At 38.3% G+C, this 24,034-nt stretch overlaps 1 protein-coding gene across 3 annotated transcripts in view; it reads left to right on the top strand.

Moving 5' to 3' along the window:
• Positions 1-20,172, top strand: part of Tdrd7 (tudor domain containing 7) — a 63,763-nt gene extending 43,591 nt beyond the window's left edge. For all 3 annotated transcript variants that reach the window (XM_013513267.1, XM_005382851.2, XM_013513266.1), the window contains 5 exons: positions 637-771; positions 3,228-3,338; positions 5,098-5,600; positions 9,772-9,932; positions 19,709-20,172. In XM_013513267.1, coding sequence (XP_013368721.1) covers positions 637-771; positions 3,228-3,338; positions 5,098-5,600; positions 9,772-9,932; positions 19,709-19,929 — 1,131 coding nt within the window. In that variant the 3' untranslated portion in view covers positions 19,930-20,172. The remainder of the gene's footprint in view (positions 1-636; positions 772-3,227; positions 3,339-5,097; positions 5,601-9,771; positions 9,933-19,708) is intronic.
• Positions 20,173-24,034: the final 3,862 nt, after the last annotated feature.

Here is a 24,034-nt window from a genome sequence, read left to right as displayed (position 1 = left end):
CTTAAGCTAGACAAGTACTTCACCACTGAGCTACAATAAAATCTTTGAAAAATCTTTTAATATCTTCTGTTTTGAGACAGTCTCATTAAGTTACCCAGGCTGGACTCAAACTGCCAGCCTCCTGCCTCACCTCCTGAATAGCTGGAACTGCAGGGGTGCACCATCATACCCAGCTCCCTAGTTTCTCCATTTTTAAACTATTAATTTGGACTTCATTTTACTCTATTATTTCTAGAGTTTTAAATTTTTTCTGTTAGCAACATGATAAAATTATTAGGTTCTCTGAAAAAGCTATAAAATGTTTTGATGTAAAAAATCAGACTGTATCTTCAGTCAGTAGTATTTGTTAATATGTCAGGTTACTATATAATGTCCTAGAATCAGAGAAAATGTTTTTTATTAATTTTACTGGTTATTACTAGCTTACTGAATAAGTGAATTAAAAACTAGATGTTAAAATCAGTTCTAATTTTTGATATATAAATACACTTTAAATTAAGGGAAATTTTAAATTATTAACACATTGTTTTTGTTGCTTTTAATGTTAAATTTAGGTTTGTGTAAGATGCAGTTGCACAGAAGTGTATTAGTCTCTTGGATATACTCATAAATTAACCAATGCTTGTCTTATGTCAGATCACAAATGTTCATAGCAGCCGGGCTCTTGATGTTCAATTCCTAGACTCTGGCAACGCAACCTCTGTGAAAGTGTCAGAGCTCAGAGAAATTCCACCTCGGTTTCTACAAGAAATGATTTCAATACCACCTCAGGTACAATTAGATATAAACCTGGAGATTTTCTGGGAGAACTTCGGATGTGTTTGTTCATAATTGTGTTTTAAGATGCTCTCTGTTTTGATCTTACTAATGATCAAGGTCCTAGTTTACAAAAAAAAAAAAAAATCAAATTATCCAAGTGTGATTATTTACCCATTTTCAAAAGTAAAACTTTTCTCAGAATCCCAGTCGTATTTATGGACTATTGTTTGCTATGTTTGTTTTCAAGTACACCAACTCATTAGGCTGTGTTGTCCAGTTAGAGGTTCTATTTTAATTATTAAATGCAAGTGCTGACTTCCTCACAGCTCCAGTATATTGTATATATTATAAATGTATATATTGGATATATATTAAATGTATATATTATACTGGATATATAATATATCCAGTATATATTATAAATGTTTATTTTCAGAGTTTATAGTGAAATTAGTTAGCCATTCTCTGGAAATCTGTTCATATGTTATATGTTTTCATTTCTTATATATTTATGCCTTACATTTTAATAAAAAGATTTACCTTGCCCTCTTAGTGAACACTCAAATGATAAGAATTTTTAATTATTTTTAGTTGAGTAAAATTAACAGAACCATTTACCTTTTTGGGGAGAAGTACAGAATTTTGTATAGAAATAAATATTTTTTAAAAAATAAAACTAATACTCTGTAATAGCAAAATGCCCCTTGATTAATATTTTCCAGAAGACCTCTGTCATCACTACTCAACATATAAAACCAGTTGTCCATAACTAGTATAGCTTTTTAGCATTTCTCTCACTCCAGTCCCTATTGCCTTTTCTAACAATGACTATTGTAGAGAAGCTGTTCAACATTTATTAAAGCCTGTTTTGAAAGTCATTTTTGCTCTGTTGCTCAAATGTAATAGTGGAAGTCGACAGCCTCTAAGGGAAGCTGTCACTTTCTAACAGTCTGGCCTCTGTAGCTCCTATTTGGAACATTGGTGCAAGGCCAGCCTTACCTCAAAAAATTCCTTGGCCTGGAGTGGAGAGGGATCCAGACCACTGCTGTCTATCTGAAAGTCACATACTAGAACTTTTCTTATGCTGCTGCATTAACTGGTATTAGACTTTTTAAATAATATCTGAATTTATTGCTTGGTAGATGTAAGGACTACTGGTTGGAGATTCTTTTTTAATTTTAAAGAAAATAATACAAAAAAAAGGAACAGTTGCAAAATACAAACAACACAAAGCAAAGACTTTAAAAATGATACAGGGTTTCAAGCCAAATGATAGAGATTAACAGTGGTTGTTATATTACGTATTGTTATCTTCAACAAAGTTGCTCAGATCACATGTAAGAATAGAAGATTGATCAAATCATTAAAGGGAATAGGAAAATAATAATTCAAAAGAACATTAGGACATGCAAGTCTCCAGTTAACACCTCCGTAAGAGATCCAAGTCACTGTAACAAACTGACGGTCTGTCAGCGAAAGCTGACCATAAACATAGTTTTACTGTTGTCTCTAACAGTATTTTAAACGTGGGGATTTGTGGCCAGGATTTTAAAATCAGAAAATTTCTCCCCAAAATGTTTACTTCTAGCTTTTCTTTTAGTAAAGTATCTGACTGTCCTAAGGGTCATCCGTGGTGGGTGGTGCCCTTGGGAACTGTGCATGACCTTCTTCTCACCACATGCAGCTGGCACAGTGAGAGGTTTGGAGCCCAAGCCCACAGGGTAGAGGTAGTTTGGAGAAGGGGCTTAGAAAAGAAAGGAGGAATCAGGGAGGTAGGTTTCCGACCCTTCACAAAGTTGCCTCCATCAGTTCAAAGGCTCACATGTGGTGAAAGGATCTGCAAGGTCTCCTCTTACGCTCTACTGTGACCATTCTTCAGAAACTTGGGTAATGGTTAGGGATGGTAAAGAGCATCAGTGAAAATGAGACTTTCAGGTCCCTGTGGGCATCAGTTTTCCTGTCCTTTCTACTTCTCATCACAGCCTCCTTCAAAAGATTAGGACAAATGCTTGATACCCACGAGGTGCTCAGGAGATGAAGGGTGAAGCCAGTAAGCTTCCAGAGAGAGCCTGAAAGGAGTTGGATTTCCTTCAAGTGTCAGTTCATTAAGTTGGACTGAGCAAGAAGATCTGCACCTAGTTCCAACCCTGTCTGCTCAGCATTGTGGTCTTCCACAAACTAGGCTTTCTGAGTCATTTCATTACCTGCAAAATGATGTCATAGCATCTGTCATGCAGGAAAGTATTGTGGGGTGAGAAGCACCTGGTACCAGGCCTGGCTAAGAAGAGGAGGAAAGACAGTAGTAGTGATATAAATAGAGCCAGGAACATAGCTCAAACCAAGAGCAGTGATTATCATTGTTGGCTATGGCTCTTACTTGCTCTCTTGGCAACATCTGACTTGCAGGAAAATAACAATGACATTACTCATAAGTACTTGTTCTAAGATGTGTACTTTCTTCCCATCAGGCTGTAAAGTGCTGTTTAGCTGATCTCCCACAGTCTATTGGCATGTGGACACCAGATGCTGTGCTTTGGTTAAGAGATTCTGTTTTGAATTGCTCAGACTGCAGCATTAAGGTTAGTACCTTTCTAGGTACCTCTAAAAGGGGAGCTTCTAGCCAGAAAGGCTCAGTGGTTTTTGTGAAAGAATTTTATCATACTGTGAACTTCACATCAGACACATTTTTTACATTCAAAAGGTTGGTTACACATTATGGCTATATTTCATGGTTTGTTTCTCATTTAATAAGTCACCCTATGTTTCTTATATTACTTTTAAGCCATTTATATAATTTTTTTCATTATTAATAAGATAGGAGAGATATCCAATTTTGTTTTGTGATGGGAATTAAGTTCCCAACCACTGTTTTTCCCTAGTGGAGAGTGTGTTATAAACACATCATTTGCTTATAATCTTCATTTGTTTATAATCTTGGTGTTTGCCTTTTTTTGGTGTTTATTTAAACTGCTTTACTGGTTTCACGTACTCTTGTTTCCTTTTTCTGTGCTTTGCATTCTTCAAAAACCTTGTTCATATTTCCAGGACTAGAAATGTGAGATTGTTATTAGCTGATGCAGATAATATTATTTTATATAAACGTGTAACCACGAAGTGTCTTAAACTGTGTCTTCACTACCATTTCTAAATCATTATAACAGGCTTTCCTATCTTTATACTTCTCTAAGGCTTATAGTGTTGCTTGCTTAATTATGTACTATGTAATATTCTTCAGTTGTCACAAGTTAATGAATGCTGTGTTCTCAGCTCCTTGTTAGTGTCTCAGCGACTTGTTAAGCTCCTAAAGCCGTGGTATTGGATACTCAATAAAAATACTTTTTATGGTAAAATTTAAAAATGATACCTCTATCATAAATGTCAAAATAATTTAGAAGTCAGCATGTCATTCCTATTTTAAAGGATGAATTTAGGTAGACTTACCTCTCTGGAGAAAATTTTTTTAAGTAAATTACTGTAGATAGATTGCGTTGCTAGTGTCTCCTTCTCTTCCTGTATTCCTGCCTTTTACTTCTAGCTTTCCTTGTTAGAAATAGCTGTAAAAGTATCTCATTTTTGTCCTTTCTAAGGTAAGTCAGTTAAATCCTAAGGTAAATCAAAAGAGCTGATGCCTTTTGGACACGTGACACAGCAACCTCAGTTATCAGTGCTTGGTCCCACACAGACACCCCCTTGCAGAAAGAGCAGGGGTAGTTTGAAAGTCAGAAGGTCCCCTGGGTGAAAAGTGCATAATTGTCATTTCAGTCTGTACAGTGGGGCTTTCATCTTTTCTCCCCAGGTCCCTTTCCTCCATGTGGTTGGGAGGGAGATAGGAGGAAAGCACATGTATTAGAACTAAGTAGGGAATTCAGATCAGAGATCTCCTTGAGTGTACTGGATGTGAAAGCCTTTTCCTTCCCATCCATGTCAGAGGGTGCACCACCTGAAGCCAAATGCTCATCAAACCTTTGGCTGAGGCTGGGTGATGAGCACATGAGAGTTCATCATCCTATTCTTTCTAGTTTGAGTCTCTTGGGATGTCATTAATTTAAAAACTTTGTGACATAGAACTACTTCCTTTTTCTCTGTGATAACAACCTCTAGCAAGTTTTAAGGTTTTCTCAGTTTTTCATTTCTATTAGATTGCATCTGCCTTACAAGCTATTTTGAGTTGAGTCTGTTTATTGCTAGACTATGGTAAATGATTCCTTAAATAAAATGAATCTCAGTGAGTTTTTTCTCTGCAGAATACTATATTTTAATATTTAAGTTTGATATAACTGCCTCTCAGAATTCAGTATGAATTTGGAGTTCTTAAATTATTTTTTGTATTTTTCAAAGGTTACAAAAGTGGATGAAACCAAGGGGATTGCATATGTGTATTTATTTACTCCTAAGAACTTCCCAGATCCTCATCGCAGTATTAACCGCCAGATTACAAATGCAGACCTGTGGAAGCATCAGAAGGACGTATTTCTGAGTACTGTGCCTAGCACAGTCAGCCCTCCCACCAACAGAAATGGCAACGTGCCTGTGGCAGATAGCACCGGAGAGAATTTTAAAAAAAGTGTCACCAAAGTCATCAAAAAGCCCATGGCAGACCACCCTAGCTCCATCTCCATGGAGGAACTGCCACCTCCTCTCCACTTGTCAAAGCCTGGGCAGCACATGGATGTGTATGTGCCTGTGGCTTGTCACCCAGGTTACTTTGTCATCCAGCCTTGGCAGGAGATCCATAAGCTGGAAGTTCTGATGGAAGAGATGATTCTGTATTACAGTGTGTCTGAAGAGCGCCACACACCACTGGAAAAAGACCAAGTGTATGCTGCAAAAGTGGAAAATAAGTAAGTCCTTGGACAAAGCCCTATATTCTATTCTGTTCCTAAGAAAAACTTGGAGAATAATGCCAGGGGTCCTTAATCTTTTCACGGGGATTTTGAAGCTCAGGGAAGGAAATTACTAGTATATATTTGCAATACATAATGAATATACTCATTGGGTGATACTGGTACGTACACACACATCCCTCTTAATCCCTTTTACTGCCCTTCCCCATCTTTACTGCCCATCTTCCCCCATCTTTAGGGCCCCTTCCCATATCCATAAGTGGACCTCCCTGTTTCCTGTCATCTTCCTTTTATTTTGCTCTTCAAATTATTTATGCTTTGGGTTTCTCATACAAAAGAAACAGTACAATATTTAACCTTTTATATGACTTACTTCATTTGGCATTATAGTCTCAAAGGATGTATTCAGGAATGGGAATTTTGAATGTAAAGCAAAACCAACAAATAGTGCAGTTTTTCCCGTATTTAAAATAATGTCATTTATCTAAAAATCTAGTAACCATTTTCCTGTTAAAACGCAATTACTATTAAAGTGAAGGTTTAAATGTCCCTATTTTTCTATTAGAATATTATTTTTATTCAGAAAGCAATCCATTTTTTAATTGAATAATCTTTGTATTTTAAAATGTTTACTATGGAATACTTAGAAAATACATTTTAAAAGCATAAAAAAAAATAAAAGCATAAGAAAAGAAATAAAAGCTTAAGAAACTAAAATCAGCTACCTAAACATAGCACTTGTTAAACTGCTTATGTAAATTTCTTCTAGTTTTTTCTATGGGTATTTAGATAACTGGTATATTATTATTATTATTGCACATAAAGTTGCACCTTCCTTTTTTCCCCTTACATTATGCTACAAACAGTTTTCCACCTGATAAAAATTTTTAGAGATTTTTTAATGGTAATCTGTCATGGAGAAATCATAATTACCATTCTCTTTTGTTATACAGGGTTTTTTTCTTACAGGTTTTTCACTATTTTAAATAATAGATTATTATAAATCATAAATCTTTGTATCTCTGGTTATTTATTTATGAGGTAAATTCCTAGGAGAAAAATGTCTTCTTGAAAGATGACAAGATTTTTCATACACATCGTCAGTTGCTTCCTAGTGGTGTGCTACGTTTTATAAGGAATAACAGTGCATTATTTCAGTACTCTTGGGCCTTTTGGGCCTTGGGACCCTGAGAACCATATTCTTATGTTTGTTTAATGCTTGCATCTGTTTTCTCATATTGTCACATTTCCAATCATGGCTGTTCCCTAAAGTCCCTTGGGATGTGCTGGTTCTATCCTAGTGAAGCCCAGGCTCTCTGGTTTCTAGTCTCTCTTCATGCCACCAAGCCCTGGCAAGTGACACAGCTGTCCCTGTCCTGGCTGTGCACCAGCTTTCCTAGGGAAAATAAATTAGCTTATTTGTTAATGCTGAAGATAAAAAACTTGTTTTCTCTCTTCTCTCTAAAACACACACACACATACCACCCCAAAATTCAGTTTAAAAGGTCAAATTTTTTTAATGAAATGCTTTTATTCTTTGTTAACAAACATAGGCATATATAAAACTATCATTTTCAACTCTCAAAAGTGAAAAGTCTGATAGCTCTCATTTTAAATAGTATACAACCTACATATCTCACACTTCAATTTGTATAAATTTGCCTCAACCGGAACTCTTTGCAGGATAATATAATTACAGTTAAAACCAAACTAGAAGTAACCAGTTATCATGGGCAAGAACAGATTTTTTATAGCGATGACTAATGGTGAGGAGTTCCTAGTTGCAGGAAAGGAGTTATACGGGAAAGGAGAACTCATGAACTAGAGACCTCTCACGTAGGCTGACTCCTCACCTAGCCTTCATGGGTTTGAACAGTTCTGCTCCAAGACTCTAATTTGTTACCAAATAATCGATGAATATTTTATAGATAAAAACAAATCAGTGTAAAATGTTTAGAGCTTGTTATCTTGCATAAGACTCAGAACTATTTACTAAGACTTATTCCCAACTACAGTAAGTTAAGACTTAGGAATTTCAGGTAAAATTTTTTATTACAGTAGTTTTCAAGTCTACCTCAATAAGAAATACCTGGAAAGCCTATTAAAAATACAGATTCTCCTTCTTTACACCAGACCTCCTGAATCAGATTCTGGTGGAACCCCAGAATCTGAGATTTTTTTAAAATTAAATTTATTGATACATTTTAGGTATACATAATGACCATATTCAGAGAATCTGAGTTTTTAATAAACTGCAGGCAGCATCTTGCGCTGAAGTTGGTATTCTAGTTAAAACTGAAACCTTTATGTAAGCTACTAGTTTTGAAAATTGAAAGATAAATAGAAATATGACATACTTTTCTGAGACTTTTTCCTCACTGCTGTGTACTTATTTGTGTACTTAAAATAGAGGGCACCATCATTTTGCTTTGTAAAATTTAAACACAATGCTATTGGTGGTAACCAAGCATTTTCATCTTTCCTTGAACTTATACAAATTAGCAACCTTTATCAAGCTGGCATTTCTACATATAGAAAGTCCTCTCCAATTTGATCTGAATTTCATGTTCGTACAGTTTTTCTTCCAAATAATAGCTACCGTTTGCTAAGTGCCTGCTGTAATCCCAGGTAATATACTAGGCACTTTTTACATAGTATTAAACAAGTGAGTTAAAAGTAACTATTACATGAGATAACTGAAGTTCAGAGAGGTTAAATAAAGAGCCTTGTGTGATACAACTGGAAAATGGGCCAGGTGGGACTCCAGCTCAGGTCTACTTGGCCCCCAGAGCTGAGCTACTCGGGAATCCTTTCTGTGTCTCAGTTGTGTTTAGAACTCATGCGTTACTGATCTTTGCACTTTGTATCTTTCTGAGCATTTCAGGAGTTCTTTCAGAATTCCCCCAGTCATATAACAGTGTTTAAATTTTTCCCCTTTGTTCACCTTAGTGCAGACCCGTTCTCCTCTAGGTGTTAGCTGGCCTTCCCAGCCTAGCAGTGTGTTACGGTAAGGGGTCTGCTCTTCTGCTGGGCTTGTGGCTGATAAACCTGTCCAGAGAACAGCTAGGCCTGCTACCTGAGGAGGAGGCAAGCTCACAACATTCAGGTGTCAGGACCACACTCTTCCTTTCCATAATATAGTCTTCCTTTTTAATCATGTTATTGAAAGGACTTTAAAGTGATCTTTCGTATATTAAGCTTGTAGTCTTGATTTTTTTCTCTTTATTAATGTAAGCCCAGGTTAGGGGAAAAGTATATTCATGTAAATTTCTTTCTGGCACCTGAGCTCCAGATCTAAAATAAGGCTCCTCTTCCTCCCCTGTACTGTCCTACCTATTCCAGGTTCTTTATTTTAGGTGATAGATTGGATTTTGTTTTGGTTTGGTGTTTAATGTTCTCATTCAGCATAATGAAAACTGTAAGCTTTTCATTCAAAACTTTTTTGATTTCTCCTCAACCTCCCTTCTTATTCTGACTTTCCATCTCTGCAGTCTCCCTTCTAGCTTTACTGGTGTGTTTGCTTCAAACTTCCATGCCCTCTTGAACCTTTTGTGCTTTCATCTCAAGCACTTCTTGAGCTTCAGCTTGCATACCCCTTTCCGTCTTCCAAACGTGGGCCAAGTACCACACATGTGGCTACCTTCTGTCTGCATAGGCTGAAAGGGTTCCCTGGCCTTGTGCTAACTATCCTCTGTGGCATCTATTTCATTCTGCCTAAGGATGGTTGGTAATTTATGTGTCAGTGTCCTCCCCTAGCTCTGTGAGGCCTATAAAAATCTCTTGAATGATACTACCTAATGGCAGGTACCAACAGGGGAGCAATCAACAGCTGCACTGTGTTCACAAAAGATCTAAGGTTGGGGGCTGGGGATTTAGCTCAGCGGCAAAAAGCACCTGCCTGGCAAGCGCAAGGTCGTGAGTTCGGTTCCCGGTACCGGAGAAAAACCAAAAAAAATAAATAAATAAATAAATAAATAAACAAAAGATCTAAGGTAAACTTTATTGAACAAAGGTAAAAATCAGAGTTAATCATCAGATTAAAAACTTCTGTGACAGTATAGCTTTGTATTTTGATATTTTGCTATTAATTTTCTGTCATGAAATGTTTACTTAACCTTAAAGCTTTGTTGACTTTGTGTTTTCTCCTTTTAATCTGACGTGTACCTAGGTGGCACAGGGTGCTTTTAAAAGGAATCCTGACCAATGGGCTTGTGTCCGTGTATGAACTGGACTATGGCAAGCATGAATTAATCAGCGTAAGGAAAGTTCAGCCCCTAGTAGACATGTTCCGAAAGCTTCCATTCCAAGCAATCACAGCTCAGCTTGCAGGTAATTTCCCTGGAATCTGAACTCATGCCACAATGTAGTTTATATTGTCACTTTGTTCTAGGTGCAGAACAAGCACAGAATCATTGGCCCATTGAAGAGTTGTTGTTGTTGTTATTTTTTAATACTAACAACATTTTGACCATAATGGAAATAATTTTAATGATCTTGTACTATCATTCTATACCATTATATGTGCTGGTTCTGTTTTTTCCTACTCATTTCTGCCTCTGGTTTCATGAAAGCATAAGTATATTTCTAAAGATACAATCCTAATGCAGGTATTATATGGCATTTTTTTTTCCTCAGTATTTTTCCCTATTTGGGGGTTATTTCCATGGTTTTGTAATTATTATACCCTCATCTCAATGTGATGCCTCACACTTGCTAAGATGCATTCTCCCACTGAGATATGTCCCTAGCCACTGCTAATTATTTTTAATGGATGCAAAATACTTCGTTGAAGCAATATTTCCCTCTAGTTGAACAATTAGATTGCTTACACCTTTTAATATTAAGAGACTCTGCAGATAAACTAGGAAAAACAAACAAAAGAATAATAAAAACAACCTAAATAGCCAATAGAAATATTACATTACTATTATGGCACAAATTATACAACTACACAATGGATTATTATGCAATCGCAAAACATTTCTAGTTTTATCACAGGCGACAGCATACAAGTGTGCCATTTCCCAGGTCAGTAGAGGGACAAACTATTCTTAAAGATAAGTTTATTAGTCAGCCCCAAATAGCAGAAAAAAGCTATAAAAAATGGCTTTTGCCCAAGGTAGCTCACTTGAGATGTTAGTAAGAATTGCCTCCCGGTACCGGAGAAAAAAAACCAAAAAAAAAAAAAAAAGAATTGCCTCCTTAGTTTTTTATAGCCGTGAGGAAGAGGAGGCCAAGGAGAGAAAACAAAGAGACAGAAAAAACAGCTACCTTTGTTGCAGCACTAAGAGAAACAGACCTTAAGTCTGATTCTCGAGGCCCCAAGAAGAACTAGTCGATTACATTTATCTGCTACTGCTGTCAACAGCCAGGCCACCTCAAGAGGGACTGCCCTAAGAAGCCCCCTGGGCTGTGCCCTGTCTGTAAAGGTGACCACTAGAGGTCAGACTGCCCTCTGAAGTGAAGGCCCCAGAGCTCAGATCCCTCCTACCAGCTGGTCCAACAGGAATGAAGGGGCCCAGGGCATACTCTGCCTTCTCCCTCTGGCCAGACCATTATCTTCAAGGAGGAGCCCCGCGTAATCATGACTATAGAGGAAAAAGTAAACAGCCTATTGCTGGACACTGGTGCTAGTCCCTCAGTCCTTCTTTTCAATCCTGGCCTTCCTTCCAGCCGTCACATTTCAGTGAAAGGAGTCACTGATGAGGAGGTAATCTGCTATTTTTCATAACCCTTAGGCTGTAACTACTTGTTAGATCTTTCTTGCATATCTTTGTTTTCCTGAGAAACCACTTTGAAGATACCAAGGTGTATTACAGGAGCCACTGATAATTTCCTACCAATCTGTCCATAACTCTCTAATGTTCCTGTTGTCCCTATGCTATTTCATAAATGGTTGTATGTTTACTACTGTGTGTTTTCAACAACAACCATTGAGAATAGTCAGTGATTATTTAATTGATCACTCATGTATAGCTGTATTTGTTTTCCCTAGAAATCACTTTGAAGAAACCAAAGTATAGTACAACAACCGTTGATAATTTCCTACCATTTTTGTCTATAACTCACTATTATTTGTCGGTTTGTTTTCCTGAGAAACTATCTTGAAGATACCCATGGGTAAAATAACAACCATTGATAATGTCCTACCACTTTGTCTGTAATTCGGTAAATCCCCCTATTATTATGTTACCCTTATTTTACTCTTTTAAATAAAAAAAAAAAAAAAGTATGCCATTTCACCACAATACACCAACCTTGTGACTGTTATTAAAATTTGAGGAGCTGGGGTTGAGGATGTATCTCAGTGGCAGAACACTTGTTCAACATGTGTGAGGCCCTGAGTTTTAATCCCCAGCCCTGAAAAAAATAAAGTTAAAATTTGAAGAGCTGCTTTAATAGCTGTGCAATGATACTTGTTTGTGAAATTATTCAGTGATGTTTTCCTTTGATTTTTTGTGAAAGCAGTATATAGATGTTGATGGCTCCCCTACAGGCACCTGCCATTGATAGCTTGAACAGTTGGATAGATCTCAGCTCAAAGGCCTGTCAGCATCAGCCATAAGCAAGGAGGCCAGAAGAGCTGAGGAGTGCAGATACCCACAATCACATGAGCGCTCCATGTCCTGCCGCAGTGTCATATGTGGTATCGTGACCACACAGTGCCACTCTGATCCCTTTGCTCCCTGATCCCTGTAGTCCTCAGCCCCATTCGCCCATACTTGTCACACACTAACGAAGCTATTTGATCTCAGCAATGAAAGAAATGGTGTATGTAGAGTCTCCTTTTATTTATTGATCGGCTTTTATTAGAAGGTTATATTGCATTATTTTGAAATATTTGCCATTTTCTCTTTGTCTCTGTTATAATTCAAAGGAAATTCTCATAGTAATTGGATATAAAGCAAAAAATGGCAGTTTTTTGCATGTAATGCCCACCTTTTAGACTGCTTTGGATTCAAATCTCTAAGCAGTTTCTTCAGATTTAATGGTCACCTTGTTTTTCATTTTTTCATTTTAATGTTCAAGTTTTACTAACACGTTCTGTCAGACGTGAGCATTGAACTTTGCAGACAGGAGCCTCTATAAGGAATGAGTGCTTGGCACCATCATCCGTGGCCCTGGCACAGTGGTCATTTGTGCTCACCATGTGCTGGGACCCTACCACCCACTTTAGAGCTTTCTTCTTGTCTAATACAAACAGTGCTGTAAACTTCCTTTTAATCACTACTTCTGTTTCATCAGATTTTGGTACACTTTTTTCATTTTTAGCTTAAAATATTTTTGCATTCTAATTTAGAACTTTATTTTTTCAGTTTTTATTTTTATTAGTACATGTTTCCAATACAAAATCACTGTATTCCTTATGGGGAGTTGTGTACATGACACATCTTAATTCTTGTGGTTTTTTTTTTTTTTGGTTTTTCTCCGGTACCGGGAACCGAACTCACTACCTTGCGCTTGCCAGGCAGGCGCTTTGCCGCTGAGCTAAATCCCCAACCCCAGACACATCTTAATTCTTTTTTTCAGGCCCTTTACCTCTCCTCATACCTTCAACTCTTAATCTCCATCTCATATGACAAAGATCTGTGTCCCCACTTTTTATTATCTATTCTTTGTTATGCTCTTTATATTTTGGGCTTCTAATATAAAAGAAACCATGTGATATTCAAGGTTTTGTGTCTGATATTTCACTTAACATTATGGCCTCAAGGAGCATCTATTTTCCTACAAATGATTCAAGTTTATTCTTCTTTAAGGTAAAGCAGTACTCCATTATGTGTAAATACCACACTTTCTTCATCCGTTGTTGGGCATACAAGCCACTTTCAAGATGTAGCTATTAAGAATTGTGCTATAAACATGGGGATGCACTTATCACTGTAATATGTTGTCTTCAACTCTTTCAGGAAGATACCTCGAAGGGAAATAACTGGGTCAAATGGAATTTCTAGTTTTAGGTTTTTGAGGAATCTCTGTACTAATTTCCACAGTGACTGTACTAGTTTACATTCCCATCAACAATGTAAAGGGCTCCTTTTTCCCCATAACCTCACCAGCATTCATTATTATTTGATTTCTTGATCATTGTCATTCTTTCTGAAGTAAGGTGGAATGTTGGTGTGGTGTTAAGTTGCTTTTCTCTGATGACCAGAGGTGATGAATATTTTTTCATTATTTATTGGCCATTTTTACTTCCTCTTTTAAGAATTATCTATTTGTTCTATATGTCGACTTTTTGATTGAGTCTTTTATTTTTATTTATTTATTTATTTTGGTTTTGGTTTTTCTCCGGTACCGGGAACTGAACTCACGACCTTGCGCTTGCCAGGCAGGCGCTTTGCCGCTGAGCTAAATCCCCAGCCCCGAGTCTTTTATTTTGGAGGGTCTAGTTCTTTTAGTTCTTTAGATATTAGTTCTTTGAGAGATAGGTGACAAAAATGTTTGCCATTTTGTAATTTGTCTCTTCACACTGTGTATTTTGCTGTGTAGAAGCTTTTTAATTTGATATATCCTTTTTGTTGATTCTTGGTACTATTTCTTGTCCAATTAGGGTTTAGCTCAAAATATTTTAAAATTTCTCTTGAGATTTCTTTCAACAATGTGTTAGAATTTTGTTTGTTGTTCATCCTGCAAATTTAATTTTCCAGCTCTGTTTTTTATTTTGGTTTCTAATTTAACTTCTTTGTACTCTGAGAGAAGACATTGGATGATTTCTGTTCCTTTAAATTTGTTTAAGTTGTGTATTATATCCCAGGATGTGGCCTATCTTGGTGAATATTCCATGTAAATTTGAGAATTATAACCTGCTGCTGTCGGATGGAGTCACTTTATATGTCACTTAAATCCCATTAATTGATTGTGTTGTTGAGTTCAGTATTTGCTTACTGATTCTCTGTTGGATCTGTTCATTTCTGGTAGGTGTTAAGGTCTAAATGTGATAGTGGATTCACCGGTTTTTCCTGGTAGTTCTGTCATTTTGCCTTACATATTTTGACATACTGATGTTAAGTGCTCACACATTATTATTATATCTTCTTGGAGAACTGAACCCTTTACCATTATGTAATGCTTCTCTTTATCCCAAATAACTCCCTTGCACTGAAATCTGCTCTGTCTAAAATCAGTATACCTACTCCTTTCTTTTGATTAGTGTTAGCAAGGTATATCTTTCTCTGCCCCTTTGCTTTTCTCTATATGTGTCTTTATATTTAAAATGGATTGTTTGCCAGTAACATAATTGAGTCTTGTTTTTTGTTCCATTCTGATAATACTTGTCCTTTAACTGGCATATCAAAATTAGTGAGTTTTAGTTGTTGTCAGTAGAGATCAATTTCTACCATATTTAATTACCATTTTCTATTTGTTGTCCTTATTTTCCCCCTACACACACACTGGGGATCAAACCCAGAGCCTACATACTGAACTACATCCTTCTTTTGAGGTGGGATGCAAGTCACTAAGTTACCCAGCCTGGGCTTGAACTTGTGATCCTCTTGCCTCTGCCTCTCTGAGTACTGGGATTACAGATATGCACTATCACACCCAGCTTTGTTTATTCTAATTTTTGTCATTTATGCTTTTCTACTTCTTGTGGTTTTGAGCATTTTATGAGTCCATTATTAACATATTAGTCATAATTTTTTCCTTCCTTTTTTTTAGTGGTTGCCCAAGAATTTGCAATATACATTTATAACTAATCCAGATTCACTTGTAAATAATATTATACTGCTTCATAGCTAGTGCATATACCTTATAACAAAGTAATCACTTCCTCTTGGGTTTTGTGTTTTTGCAGACATTCATTCTACTTATGTATATAAACATAATCAAATACATTGTTGCTATTATTTCAAAGTTATCTATTAGATCAGTTAAGAATAAGAAAAATAAAGTTTTACATTCATTCTCTGATACTTCCCTTGCTGTATAGTTTTAATTTTTTCTCTGAAGAACTTCTTTTTTAAGAATTTCTTTTAAGGGCTGGGAATTTAGCTCAGTGGCACAGCGCTTGCCTGGCAAGCGCGAGGTGGTGAGTTCGATTCCCAGTATTGGAAAAAAAAAAAAAAAAAAAAAAAAGAATTTCTTTTAACATTCTCCCAAAGCTAACAAACTCTTCCCATTTCTATTTGAGTCTCTGTGCACCCGCTTCCCACTCCCAGCTCTGGAGATTGAACCCAGTGCTTTTTTTTTTGAAATATAGATACGGTAGCTTTGAAGGACATTTATTTTTTTCATTTTAAAGAGAATTTAAAAAAAGAACAATAGCAAAATGCCAACAACATAGACAAAAACAAAACAAAGCAAAAACAGTAAGAATGATAGCGGATTTCAGAACAAAATGGTAAGGATTAACAGTGGTTGTTATATTATACATTTTTATCTTCATTGAAGTTGTGAACCCAGGGCTTTGCATATGCTAAGCCAGCGCTCCTCTGCTAAGCTACAGTCCAGCCCCTCTCCTTTACTTTGGAAGGGTACTTTACAAGGTCCAGAATTCTGCTTGGTGAGGTTTTCCCTCTCAACACTCCACTCTCATTGCTTGAATAGTTTCTGAGAAGTTGGGTGTAATTCTTATCTTTGTTCCTTTAGATATAAAGTGGTTTTCTCCTCTGGCTTCTTTCAGGATTATTGTTTATCTTTGTTATTCTAGTGTTTGAACATGATAGATCTAGATGTGTTGGGAGCATTTATCCTGCTTGGTGTTCTTTAAGCTTCCTGGATCTGACACTAACTGGAGAAAATTCTGTTATTATTGTTTCCAATGTTGTTTCTGTTCCTTTCTTTCCTTTCCTGGTTTTCCCCTTAATCATATCTGTATACGTCCCAGTTCTTAGATATTGTTTTTCCTTTTTCAGTGTTTTTGTTCTTTGCTTTTTAGTTTTAGAAATTTTTATCATCACATTCTCAAGATTAGAGACCTCTCCTTGGCCACATGTCTACTAATGAGCCCTCCCAGGCATTATTTTCTATTGCAGTGGTTTTGCTTTCTAGCATTTCTTTTTTTGGTATTTGTACTTAAAATGTCCATCTCTAGGTGTGTGTGTGGGGTGCACACCTTGTAATATCAGTACTCTGGGAGGCTGAAACAGGAGGATCACAAGTTTGAACCCACCCTGAGCAATTTAAGAACTTAGCAAGACCTTGTCTCAAAATAAAAAAGGGCTAGGGATGTAGCTCAGTTTGAAGGCCCTGGGTTCAATTCCCAGTACTGAAAAAAATGTCCATCTTTCTGTTTACATTATCCATCTTCTCTTTTTTGGTGGGGCTGGGGATTGAACCTAGATTTCTAACATGTTAACCAAGTGCTATATCACTGGGCTACTCCTGCAGCCCTTACATACTGTCTACTTCATCCATGAAAGTCCTTAGCATGTTAATCGTAGTTGTCTTAAATTCCTGCCATATCTGACTCTGATTCTAATGCTTGTTCAGGCTCTTCAAACTGTGCTTTTTGCCTTTAGTATCACTAGGAGCTGAAGGGCATACGTGATGTACAGGTTGGGATGGGGTATCCCCCAGAAAGGCCTTTGGAAATGCAGTGGCAAGGTGTGTGTGTGGGAGGGAGGGGGCTGTCTGTAATCCCATGGTGTGGTCCGAGTTTTCTGCCAGCCTGCACCCCTGTGCTGCGAACTTCACTTATGTGTCTCAGGGTCCCCCTTTGGGTGGAGTGAGATGGTTAGAGAGGAGTGGAATTGGGCATTTACCTTCATCCAGGTGTGTGAGGCTCTGAGGAAACCCAGCAGGCCAGGCTTTGTAGAATCTTTTCTCCAGAGGGCAGGGCTCCATAACAAAGAGGTCTGGTGCATTTCATGATGCTGCTCTCCTGCCCCTTGCTGGAAGCACAAGGGATTTTTCTCTGATTGTCATTGTGAGGACCAAAGGTAGTGCTCTTGGAAGGAAAACCTGTAAAAGTGTGGGGGGAAGGGGAGCATAACTGGGTCCTGCTAGAACTTTGAACACTCAGCTTGTCCCTGTGAGCCTCCAGCAATTTGTCAGTCACAGTCTAGGTTTTCCTAGTCCTGTACTCCTCTAAAGTTTCTGGTTATTGATTTCTGTTCCAGTAAGTTGCGGCCTCTATCTGCCTTTCTGTCCTCCAGTTTTTGGACAGAATGTTTATCTATAACCTCACTGTTCCTTTTCCCAGCTTTTATTTGTCATTAGGATGGAATGACACCTTCTTGCCTCCTTAAGTTCCAGCAGCCACTTCACTGCACTGCGTTCTCCCCCTGCTGGGAGGCTTAGCTACCAGACCCTATTACTGTTAACCTGATCAGGAAACAGAAGCTCAGAGAAGCTAAGTGTCCTGCCCAAGACCCCACAGCCTCAACTCCAGCAGTCTGCTTCTCCAGTGCACCCATTTCTTCATTGTATGCTTCCTTCTCAACATAAAAAAGTACAGTTTCACAGTCAGGAGATCTGAATTCAGGTCTCTCCCTTCTCACCCATCCCATAATTATTTACAAAATAGCCAGCCAATCCCTGTCCTGTTTATGGCTCTAAACTAATAGGTGGGCCACATGAGAGAATGAATATGAAATCCCCTTGTAGACTGAGCAGGTAGCACAAATGTATGCCTGCTTCTTGGTACACCTATGTCTGGAAATAGCCTTGCTGGTGAGTGTCATCCTGGCTTAGTTCCCTTTCTAGGCTCACTTTTGCCACACCTTTCCACCAGCAGGCTCATCAGTCCCAGGGCCTCTCTGGCATCAGCTTACAAGTAGAAATATTCAAGAATGTGTATGGTACAGAATGTTTCTCTCTTGCTCCAGGATAGCTATTCCCTAGACAGAGGAGTGGTACAGACAGGGAGTTTCATGGAAGTCGTCTATTGTGCTGTACCCATTGCAGTCACTACTTTGGTAGACTTGGTTCTCATCCAGCCAAGCCCTAGGACATTTGTGACTATCCCTAGAGTATAAGAACTCCATGGAAGCTAAGTTCCATCCAATTGCATGAAAGCTAAATCCACAGAATGTCCTCATCCTGTAAATCAGAATATTGTAAGGATTCTCCAGGATCCTTGGGATGAACCTTTATACACTCACAGATGGGGTCACTCCCAAGGTCCCCAGGGGGTTGGGTTGCTGCTTCATTGCCTGTGACTTTTACGTGGACAGTCTTTGTGGCTGTGCAGTGTGGCTGTACATTTGATGCCATGAATCATAGATGTAATGGAGCTACTGTGGGTCATCTCTTACCTTGTTGATTAGGTTCTAGAGGGGTTATTGTATTACTTATGACTTAAAAATTGTCAGGGCTACTGCAAATAAAATGAGACATTTAGGCTTCTCTTGTGAGAAATTCTTAGTAATTGAAGATTTTACCCGTCTTCCTCTGTAGATGGCAAATCTTCTAAAACTCTGTGTAAAGACTCCCAGACCTTTATTCCCTTGGCATAACTGATAGTTTGCCTAATCTAGTGTGTGTAGACTTAGTAAAATGTTTTTATCTCAATTTTAAGTTCATACTTAGAATTCTAAATTGACTTCTCAAGTTTAAAAGTCACAGGAATTTAGAGATTTGTGAAGCTTAAAATTCATGTGGTCCAACCAGTTTCTTTTATGGTAGGTAAACAAAGGACCAAGAAATCAGCTGATATGCCCAACATCACACCACCCGCCTGAAGAAGAGCTGGGAAGACAGTAGTAACCGAGTCTCCTGACCTTGAATTCAGTGCCCCTACATGACACTCTGTAAACGTCCTTAGAAATGGCACTCCATATAGCAATTCTTTTTTAAACTACATTTGTCCCATTAGGAAGAAAAACTTTAAGAGAACTGTCACTAATATTATTTATGTTTTATTCTCAAGTATTAGTTTATGAAGTTTATGAATACCTTAAGTATGAGAAATTTGAGTAGTCATTATTACTTCTTTCAATAATACAACATCAAATGTCCAATGAAACTTGTATTTGTAGGTAAAGGCTTACAGAAACCACTGCACTCAGAGTAGAAAAACTCCAGTCTGGTGATGGTTCAGCAGGTGTTCTCCACCTTAGGTGCTTCTAACCTGGGATGCTTAAGCTATTTTAGAACTGATGAATAGTTTTCCATTAAACTGATCTGGAAAGGCATCTCCCTCTCTGTCTTCCTCCTAGGAGTGAAGTGCAGCCAGTGGTCCGAAGAGGCTTCGATGGTGTTTCGAAATCATGTGGAGAAGAAACCTCTGGTCGCACTGATACAAGAAGTTATTGAAAATCCTAACCCGTGGGACCGAAAAGTAGTGGTCTATCTAGTGGATACATCGCTGCCAGACACTGATACCTGGATTCATGATTTCATGTCACAGTATCCAGTAGAGTCTTCAAAAGTTAATTAATTGCTGGTTCTAAGACCTTGACAACTAATTCAGTTTTTTTTAGCAATAACAAATGTAGTAGGCTTTAAAAACATCTTATTTCTGCTACATGGCTCTGACTGTTGTGGAAGATTGAAAAGAATATGCCAATGTTTAATGAGAAATAGTTAACAAGTTTTGTTTTGACAGAGTTGACTTTTCAAAGAAAATTGCACTTGAATTATTACTATACTATTAGAATAAAAAAGTTTATCAATATAAAAACTGGCTACTTTGTCTTTTGCAGGCATTATAATCTTAAGATGACAATTTTCTTCTCCAGTGGTGATGTCTTCCTTGCAGTGCTCGGTGCTTCTCCAGTTAAATTGAGAATTTCATGACTTAACTCTACCCTGGAATGGTGGTTAGATCCCCAAGCAGGTGATCCCCAAAGCATGTGAACTGACCTTGAGTCTTTAACACATTAGCATCACCACGAGAGCAGGCCAGGAAAACTACCATGCCCCTCACTGCGCATCTTGAGGGGCTTTTCATGGCCCAGAGTATCCAGACCCAGAGCCAGGCCGTCCGTAGCCCTCCTGCCCAACCTTGACTACCACATCCGGATGCAGCCATCCTGGACTTTATCTTACCCTTTCCCCCACTTTGTTCAGCCAGGACTACCGACACCCTGAAACAGGACTTGCTGCCCTTCTAGCTGCGTACTCCAGCCCCTCAGCCAGCCTGCAGCTCGTTCTTCCCGCTGTCTTTTGTCAGTGCCCTGCCTCACCTTCTGGGCTGACGTGAAGCTTTCTCTGGTGCCCCTTTCTACTCCATTTTAATTTGATTATGCCCCTCTTGATGCCCGTGTCTCACTGAACTTTGTGGTACACAACTAGCAGTCTGTGTACCAAGCACACTAGCTAGATTATGAGTCCTTGAGGACTGACAAGTCTTAGTCACGCCTTTATCTGTAATGCTTGCTCCAGTTCCACAGGAGCAGGAGGTGAGCCTTGATGGGTACTGTTTGACAGCTTACTTGCTGTTCGTACTCCCACTTTGTGTTCCGGCTAACAGGGTGAATATGGAGATAGATACAGATAAAGGAGGAGTGAAGTGAAGTCTGAAGGTCTAGGCCCATGATCCTTACCCAGTTTGAGAAGAAGATTAAAAATTTGATTTTGAGTACACTAAATGAGCTAATGGACTTTCATGTGAAGATACACACAAGCTATTAGAAATATGGAGTATACTTCAGAAAAGAAAACCAGGCTGGAGATAAGCTTTAAAGTTGTTTGTTTTTATTTGAGAAAATACAGAAAAAGAAATGGAAAAAGACCACATGTTTTAAGCTTTTCATCTTAAGCATATAAAAATTATCACTAGCTTTTAAAATTTTATACTTAATATATTTAAACTGAAAACTCAAGAATACCTATACCAGGGATTAAAACAATCACGATGAAGTAAAGATACTGTAAATGTTAAGTCATGTAGATACCTTGTAAATGGCAAGTAATATTTATGACATGCAAATGTTTAAGTCAAATGACATGTTTAAGTCAAAACAGCATATACTTTTTATAACAGTCTCTTTCCTGAAAAACAACAAAGGCAAAAATCCTCAAATTATGTATAAGGAAAGATGAAGTGGTTCTATTTCATTGACTAGAAATGCTTCTATTTGTAAAATAAAATTATATTTGTTGATGTAACTGTAAAATTAATCTGATGCTGGGACAGTTTGGCAAAGAAATGAACTTAACCTCTACCTCATCCCATATTCCCAAGTCAGTCCTAGGTGGCTTGGAGACCTCAGTGTGAAAGGTAAGGTTAGGAGAGAACCCGGGAAAATTCCTTTGTGACCCAAGGGTAGGAAACGACACACAAAGTAGTACTGATAAAGAAAAAGATGGATAGACTATTAAAACTAACAACACCAGTCCATCAAAAGACATTAAGAAGGAGAAGCAAAGCACAGAGTGGAAGGGTGTAGTTGAGAGATAAACAGTGGTGCCTCAGTTTACAAACGTAATTCTTATTAAGATTCTGGTTACAGACTGAGTTGGGCAAGAACAGAATCATATGTAATGGTTAGGTTCAATGTTGCCCTTACGGGAAAATTTGACTTGGTTCTCATCTAGTTCAGTTTGTGACCAGAATCCGTGGCAAGAAGTTCATGAAGTGAGCCACCATGGTACTGCATACAAACAGACTATTCCGAAGAAAAATGGGCAATAATTTGAACAACTTCTTCACAAAAGAAATCTAACTAGCTAAAGAAATGCGTACCAGTAGTCCATAGGGAATACCATTTGGAACCCCAGTGTGGATCCTGCTCATGTACCAAAATGGCTACATTGTTTCGATTCTTGTTAGTCCCAAATTGGTATTGAAGGTGTGAAACTGCTGTGTGAAATTGTGCTGTTGAGAACCTTTGGAGGAGACAGGGCAGAGGATATATCTCAGAGGTGCAGCTTCTGCCTGGCAAGCGTGAGATCCTGAGTTCAATTCCCAGTAACAGCCCCCCTCAACCCAAAAAAGGGTTTGGAGGAAGTGGCAGGCATTCACCATGAGTGTGTGCACTTGGAAGATTCTGGGAGAGGATGTTCACAGCAGCAGTGTTTGTAACAAGCAACCAAACGTCCACTAATAGTAAAATGGAACTTAAAAACTGGTGGTATAGGCATGTAGCAGAACATACCCCACCTCCAGCCAGTATACTTACGTTTGTTAGTTGCCCAGGTACTAGTTCCTGTTCCAGTTCCAGTTGCTTCTGTCTCTTAGAAACGGCTGGTCATTATCATGCATAGCTGGTCACTATGATGCACACTGTATAAACCAGTCCCCAGTTGACAAGCCATTCTGCCTCTGTACTTCCTGCTTACTTATCCAATATAAACCCTAGGCCACCAGAGATCAGGGCCTGATATTCTGGAATGATCCCAATCAGTGTCCGTCGATGTGAATAAATCTGCCTCCAAATCCTGGGTGTCATTTTGGTGTTTCCGCTTGCTGTTGCAGTCATAGGATGGAAAACATTACAGATGTATAAAACATCACATATAATCTCGTAACAGAGTTGAGTAAATGAAGACAAACTGCAGAAGTGCAATAAAGCAAGGTCATAATTACCAAAAGGGTCCAGAAAGCATCTGTGGGAGGGAGTTGTGACCCAAAAGAGACAAATTGGTTTCTGAGCTGCTGACAGTGTTTCCTGACTGATGTTTGACTTGCACAGATGTTCACACTGTCAGAATTCAAGAAGCCTAACACGTTTGCACTTACATGTTTGAAACCGTAACAAACCTGTTTTAAAATAATCTTAAACATTAAATCACCACTTTTATTGAAAAATGTATGGCAGAGCCGGGCCTGGTGGCACACACCTACAATCCCAGCACTAAGGAGGCTGAGGCAGGAGGATTGCCACAAGTTTGAAGCCAGCCTGGGCTACATAGTGAGTTCAAGGCCAGCCTGAACTTCATAGCAAAACCCTGTCTCAAAAGATAACAGAAAAAAAAAAAAAATGCTTCTTGAGAAGTGAACCCTTACAGAACATCTTTATGAAAAATGGTTTTAAAATGCTTATTTCTCCATTATATACAGTACCAGGATTAAGACGATTTTTATATCGGCTCTCCCCCACCCAAAACTTTCCCATTAGACTCCACACTAAGATGTTTTCCTATGGCTCTACAAGTTTCCTTTGCATGTGCCATTTATTAAAACACTTAAAATTTCTGTTTAAATGACTTGTTCTGGAAAACATTAGACTTTTAAGAAAGCGGAACTTTTGTTGTGGTTATTTTAAGTCCTTATTTTGGACACTCCGTTATCTCAGTGTGGTGTAGAGAGAAGGCGTTTGACTCCGTTGGAATTGCGTATTTACCAAGTGATGTTACAGTATTGAAGCTTGGGCTCATGCCAGAACTCGCCCGGCTGCTGGGAGGATGAGATGAATCCTTGCTTCAAAGGAGGCAAAGGGGCAGCAGGCTCTTGCTGGCTTTACTACGATACTTTTGAGGACCTCCGAAAAATGCTGGGCCCCGCGGGAATAAAAGTCTGCCCACTTTTTCCGGATAACTAACTCTAACCGCTCAAACTCTCGGTGGGACTAGTGAGAAACAGACCCATCAGCGAGTGC

Source organism: Chinchilla lanigera, unplaced genomic scaffold, assembly GCF_000276665.1.
Source record: "Chinchilla lanigera isolate Chin_1 unplaced genomic scaffold, ChiLan1.0 scaffold00018, whole genome shotgun sequence".
In the NCBI taxonomy this organism is placed as follows: domain Eukaryota; kingdom Metazoa; phylum Chordata; class Mammalia; order Rodentia; family Chinchillidae; genus Chinchilla; species Chinchilla lanigera.
Note: the sequence above shows the minus strand (reverse complement) of the source record. Positions and strands in the feature narration are given on the sequence as shown.